The 6,000-nt window shown below is 65.8% G+C and overlaps 1 protein-coding gene across 1 annotated transcript in view; it reads right to left on the minus strand.

The window, feature by feature from the left end:
- The window catches only part of HUNK (hormonally up-regulated Neu-associated kinase), a 45,152-nt gene extending 41,044 nt beyond the window's left edge, over positions 1–4,108 (minus strand). Inside the window, exon 1 of the mRNA XM_070403697.1 lies at positions 3,866–4,108. Coding sequence (XP_070259798.1) covers positions 3,866–4,108 — 243 coding nt within the window. The remainder of the gene's footprint in view (positions 1–3,865) is intronic.
- Positions 4,109–6,000: the final 1,892 nt, after the last annotated feature.

Genomic DNA, 6,000 nt, shown 5'->3' on the forward strand with positions numbered 1-6,000 from the left:
CAGGTTCAACTCCCAGCCAGGGCACAGCCCTAGGCTGCGGGTTCGACCCCTAAAGGTCAGGATGCATCCTGGAGGCAACTCATCGATGTTTCCCTCTCACATCAATGTTTCTCTCTCTCTCTCTCTCAGATCAATAAAAACAGATCCTCCGGCGATTTTTTTATGTCCTAAACGTGCCCGAACTCTGCACGTCACAGGCACCAGGAGCCAATGTCAGGGCGGGGAGCACAGCCGCTCTGGGTCTTTCAAAGTCATCACCCGATACTCCTGCTCGGCAACTTGGCCTTTGGGCTCAAAGCCACGGAGAATACTTTTCAAAATCTGATTTTCTGATCATTTTCCCTCCTCCAATCGTCAACCCAGGTTCAGTCAAAGACACTCAGCCCTGAGAACGTGCCAATTGCGAGAGTCACATGACCGAGGGAATTCTCCGTTTTTAAAGCCACATGAGCAGAGCCTGCTTCACCTCAAAGCTGGAGGACAAAGCCGGGCGGCCACAGGCCTCCTTTCTCTCCAGCAGCAGCCGGGCCCTCCAGACTCAAGTGACTTCCACACAAACAAGTTCAGAGGAAGAGCAGGCAAAACCCTGTCCTGCAGGCGGCGGTGGGAAAGGCCGCCTCTTAGAACTAGGATGAGACTGAAGCCTGCAGTGAAGGCCAGAAAAGCCGCTGTTTGTCACCTGGACTCGATCATTCCCGGCAAGCCATGGAGGGTTCCGCCCGTTTTTTTGGAACGTGCACTAAGTTCACACACACACACACACACACACACACACACACACTCTCCTTCCCCGCCTCCAACTTTTTGCCCTGGATCCTGTCAGGGGTGGCCATGGGGGCATACGTCTATTTCTTACTACAGTGTCCATGACTTACTTCCTCTCCCACTATGGTCTTCAGCCGTGGGCAAACTACGGCCCGCGGGCCGGATCCGGCCCGTTTGAAATGAATAAAACTAAAAAAAAAAAAGACCGTACCCTTTTATGTAATGATGTTTACTTTGAATTTATATTAGTTCACACAAACACTCCATCCATGCTTTTGTTCCGGCCCTCCGGTCCAGTTTAAGAACCCGTTGTGGCCCTCGAGTCAAAAAGTTTGCCCACCCCTGGTCTATGTCCTTTAGAAAAGGAAAGGAGAAAAGTGAGGTGCTTTCTCCACAAAGTACACCCCCTTGGGGTGAGAGGCCACCTTGGGGGACACTTCTCTCCCTTCCTCCAGGTTCTGTCACTCAAGGCCTCCCCCTGCGTGGCTCACCTGAGCAGCCCTCCTCCCGGGGAAACCCCTCGTAGATAGCTCACCTTTAAAATATATACATATATATTAATTGATTTCAGAGAGAGAGAGAGAGAGAGAGAGGGAGAGAGAGATGGAAACATCAATGATGAGAGAGAATCACTGATCGGCTGCCTCCTGCACGCCCCCACTGGGGATCGAGCCCACAATCCCGGGCATCAAACCGTGACCTCCTGGTCCATAGGCTGACGCTCAACCCCTGAGCCACGCCGGCCGGGCATAGCTCACCTTTTAAAGAGACTGAAAGGCAGCAGGTACGTGAGGGTGACTTTACCTTTGTCTTGGCCTCAATGAGACAACATTCCGAATGGGGGTGGGGGTGAAGGGGGGGTGATAAGGGGGTGATGGGGGTGGGGGTGATGGGGGGGGCTCGTGAACTCGGTGCTCCTTCGGGGCAGAGCCACAGACGCACACCAGCATTTTCACCTCCACCATCTGCCAAGCCCAGATCTGCTAGTCGAGCACCAGAGGTGCTGGGTGGGGATAAAAGCTGAGCGACACCCACTGTTTCTTGAAAGCTGGCAATTACGGGAGGGAAGACCCAGGTTTCTCAGGATCCTCACGACGCCGAGGCTGGAGAGGAGCCGGGCAGGGAAGCCGTCCGCCTCCTCCTACGCTAAGCACCACCGTCCCTCACCACATGGACCTCGGCCCAGCAGTCATCCCACAGCCACTCCCAGGCCCGCCCTGGCCCAGGCGAAGCCAGACGGGCCGCTTAAGAAAGACTCACGAGGGAGGAAGGGGGGCTCCTGGGCTGCAGGGGGCTCCTCATTTCGACCGCGTCTGGGCAGGAGCTCCCTGCCTGCCAGTGTGCCCAGCACTGAGCCCTGAACCCGAGGGCCAGGCAGGGACTGAGCGGAGTGCCAACAGCCCCCAGTCATGGAGCAAAAGCGCCCCAGGGAGGAGCGGGCGCCAGGACAGACCCCGATGGAGGGGGCAGTGGGAGAAGCTGGAGACGGCCTGGCGCGCGGGCGAGGTCATGTCCCCTCGCTGTCGGCATAAAGCCCCGCCTCCCCTTGCCACGCTCCACGAGGAACACACACAAGCGGCCTGAATCCTACACGTTTGGAACCAGAATGAAGTTCCACCTCCCTGGCCGACAGGATCTCAAACAGCGACGACCAGGGCAGTGAGCCCCTGGGTTTAGGCGGGGCCTCAGGGCAAAGGGAACGAGGTGGTCCTGGGGGCTGGGGACCAACCTGTGAATGAGCCCCCTCCCCCCCGGACCAGAGCGAGGCCTGCGTTTTGCTGTGACTGCGCCTGCTTTGAAGCGCTGCTCCCTTTCAGACGGAAATTCCAGCGAGAGGCACTGTCTCGACAACTCGCTCTGCCCCACTCCGCTCCCAGCACAAAGGCTGCAGGAACCGGGCAGACGGCCAGGGTGAGGAGGCCTGCACGCAAGTGCAAGGGGTTCCGGGGCTCAGTGGGGAACCCAGGAAGGGACCCAAGCCAGGGGAGGGGAGCGTGGGGACAGGCGGAAGGGCCGGCACCTCACGCTGCAGTCAGAGGACCCCGCACAGCGTCCCCAGGGGTTCCCAGCTGGGCACAGAACCCCAGGTCCCAGGTGGCAAGGAGGGTAGGGAGCCCACAGACACCCTGCTCCCCCCCACCCCTCATACTGTACTGCGGACGCCTCCTGGGCTCAGGGCCACAGCAGCCACCACCCCAGGCCGGCGGGGAGGACCCCAGCCTGGAGGCCTGGAGCCTGGGAGGACCTGAGCTTGGGGCCAGTGGCTCCCATGGGGTGACCCAGGGCCTGCGCTCACCTCGGAAGTCATCACCTCTCGGGCTTCTCTGCACGGATCTAAGTTACCACTTGGTCCACCCAGACCCGCAGGCAAGAGTTCACACCAACTAACTTCTGACCAACGCGAGGCTCCAGGCGGCGCCCCGGGTGGAGGGTGGGGGTGGGGAATGGGGGGTGGGGGTTGGGATGGGGGTGGGGAATGGGGAGTGGGGGTTGGGATGGGGGTGGGGAATGGGGGGTGTGTTCTTCCTCTGCCTTCTCCTCCCGCAGATGCCTGAGAACGCCTCCCAGCCCTGCAGCCCGGGCGCCAGCACTTGGGGACCTGCCGAGCGGGTCCTTCCACGCAGGCAGTGGGGGCGGGGCGGGGGGCCCCTCGGCGGGAAAACTTCCAGCCGCCGGCGCGCAGGTGGAGAGGAGGCCCCCCTTCCCCCGGGGTCCCGGTGGGGGCTCGGGCTCTGGGCTCCCCCCAGGGCTGGCTGCTCCACCCCCCCCCCCCCGCCCGTCCCTCCCCATGAGCGCGCGCGCGCTCCCGCCCTGGCTCCGGCCTCTCCCCCCATCTCCAGCCCCGAAGCCCGGAGCCGAGCCCCCCATCCGCGCCGGTGTCCGCCAGGCGGCGCCGTCCCAGAGCCAAGGGGCGGCGGGAGCTTCTCGGGGGAGCCCCACCCCCCAACTGACTCCAGACCACCCTGCGGAGCAGGCCAGGGCCCGGGGCCGGGCCTGCGCGCGGGGGGCGCTCCCTCCTCCCGCCCGAGAGGGAAGGCGGGGCGGGCGGCGGGGACCCGCGGCCGGGACCCCCACCCCCGCCCGCCCGCGGCGCGCTCACCTTCTCGCCGGTCAGCACGTGCAGCCCCTCGCGCACCTTGGCGAAGGAGCCCTCGCCCAGCTTGCGGCTGCCCACCAGGTAGTGGCCCACGCGCTTGTGGTGCTGGAAGTCGCGCAGCCGCTCGCGGGGGACGCCGCTCACCCAGGCGGGCAGGCAGCCCCCCTCGCGGGCCGCGTCCCCGCCGGCTCCTCCGCCCCCCGCCGCCGGCTCGCCCGGCAGCCCGTCCCCCGCCGCCGCCGGCATCGCGCCCGCCGGCTCCGGCTCCGGCTCCGGCTCCCGCTCGGGCTCCGGCTCGGGCTCCTCCCGCCGCCGGCCCGGCCCCGCCGAGCGCGCGCAGACAATAGCGGCCGCCCCGGGCGCCCGGCGCCGGGACCCGCCCCCAACAAGTTCTTCCTCGGCGGGTCGCCCGGCCCCTTCCAGGGCGCGGGCCCCGCCCCGGTGCTGCCCGGGCGGCGGGCGACCGTGGCCCCGCTCGGGGGCGCGGGGAAGCGCTCGGCTGGCGGGGAGCGGCCGGGGGGCGGGCCGGTGCCCCGGTCCCGGGTCCCCGATCGCGGCGCCGGTCCGCGCGGGCTCGGGGCGCCCCTAACCGGGCTGCGGGCGGCGGCGGGAGGAGCCCCGCTCAGCCCGGAGCTGCGGAAACTCGATCCGCGCGGCGGCGGGACCAGCGAGCTCCCCGCGCGGCCCGGGCGCTTTCAAACCCGCTGGCCCCGCCCTCCCCGCGCGCAGCAGCCGCGCGCCCCCCCGCCGGGGAGGAGGGAGGGGCCGGGCGGGCAGCGGCGCGGCCTCCGGGGGACCCCGCGCGGCCCCGCAGACGCGCGCTCCCGGCCGCCCCGCCAGGGCCGCCTCCTGCGGGTTCCGAGCTGGGTTTCTGGACCTTTCGGCGGTGAAAGCCGCCCCGCGGCCGCGCCCACCGGGGCCGGGAGAGGGAGGAAGGCGCCCCCGACCGTGTCCAGCCCGGGGCGGCGGACGGTAGGCCCTGTGGACCGGGCGGGCGGACGGATGGACAGATGGGGGCGGGGGTGAGTGGAAAGAAGGGGGGCGGCCGCTTCTTCCCGGGGTCGCACGCAGCCGGGACCGCTCGGAGGAGGAGGAGGAGGGGCCGCCACCATGGGAGCGCCCGCGGGCGGCGCAGGACCCGGGCGCTGCAGCGCTGCCCGCAGGTCCCCCCTTGCTCTCCGCCGCGGGCGCCGGCGGGCCGGGCCGGGCCCCGCGCTCCCGGAGGCTGGTGCCGCGCGCCCCTGACCGCCCCTCGCTCACACCTCCCCGCTGCCCCGACGCCTGGGTCTTCCCCGGATCCCCAAACGCGAGGCGTCTCCCGACGGCGGCTGGCGGGGACGGGAGGGGAGCGGCGGCTGGCGGGGACGGGAGGGGAGCGTTTACCGGGGCCACCTGTTGAGCCGCGGGACGCGCGGCGGCTCACGCACACGCGGCGCCAGCGCCGAGGGAAGCGGGGCCTGACCCGCTCCTTGCCTTTGACTCCTTGGCAAACAAACCTGACCTGACCCGCGTCCATGCTCTGAAATGGGGGGGCGGGGGGCGCAGTCATTAACCCACGGCCTGGGGGCTCCGACCCATCCCAAAATGACCCTGGGGAGCATCTGTCTTAAATAGACGCAGTTTTAAATGGGATCTGTTCCCGGCTACTCATAGGGTTACAAGCCACCAGCCCTGTACGACTGAGCTGGGGTTTTTAAATATGTTTTTAAAATATACATTGATTTCAGAGAGGAAGGGAGAAGGGAGAGAGAGATAGAAACATCAACGATGAGAGAGAATCATGGATCGGCTGTCTCCTGCACGTCCCCTACAGGGGATCAATCCCGAAACCTGGGCACGTGCCCTTGACCAGAATCAAACCTGGGACCCTTTAGTCTGCAGGTTGATACTCTATCCACTGAGCCAAACCAGCTAGGACTTTAATATATTTTTATTGATTTCAGAGAGGAAGGGAGAGGGAGAAAGAGATAGAAACATCAATGATGAGAGAGAATCATTGATGGGCTGCCTCCTGCAAGCCCCACACTGGGGATCCAGCCTGCAACCCGGGCATGTGCCCCTGACCTGAATTGAACCTGGGACCCTTCAGTCCACAGGCTGATGTTCTATCCACTGAGCCAAGCCAGCTAGGGCAACAG

The sequence above is a fragment of the Myotis yumanensis genome, unplaced genomic scaffold, assembly GCF_028538775.1.
Source record: "Myotis yumanensis isolate MYYU_CA2020_CCGP unplaced genomic scaffold, mMyoYum1.0.hap1 SCAF_2, whole genome shotgun sequence".
NCBI classification, from domain to species: domain Eukaryota; kingdom Metazoa; phylum Chordata; class Mammalia; order Chiroptera; family Vespertilionidae; genus Myotis; species Myotis yumanensis.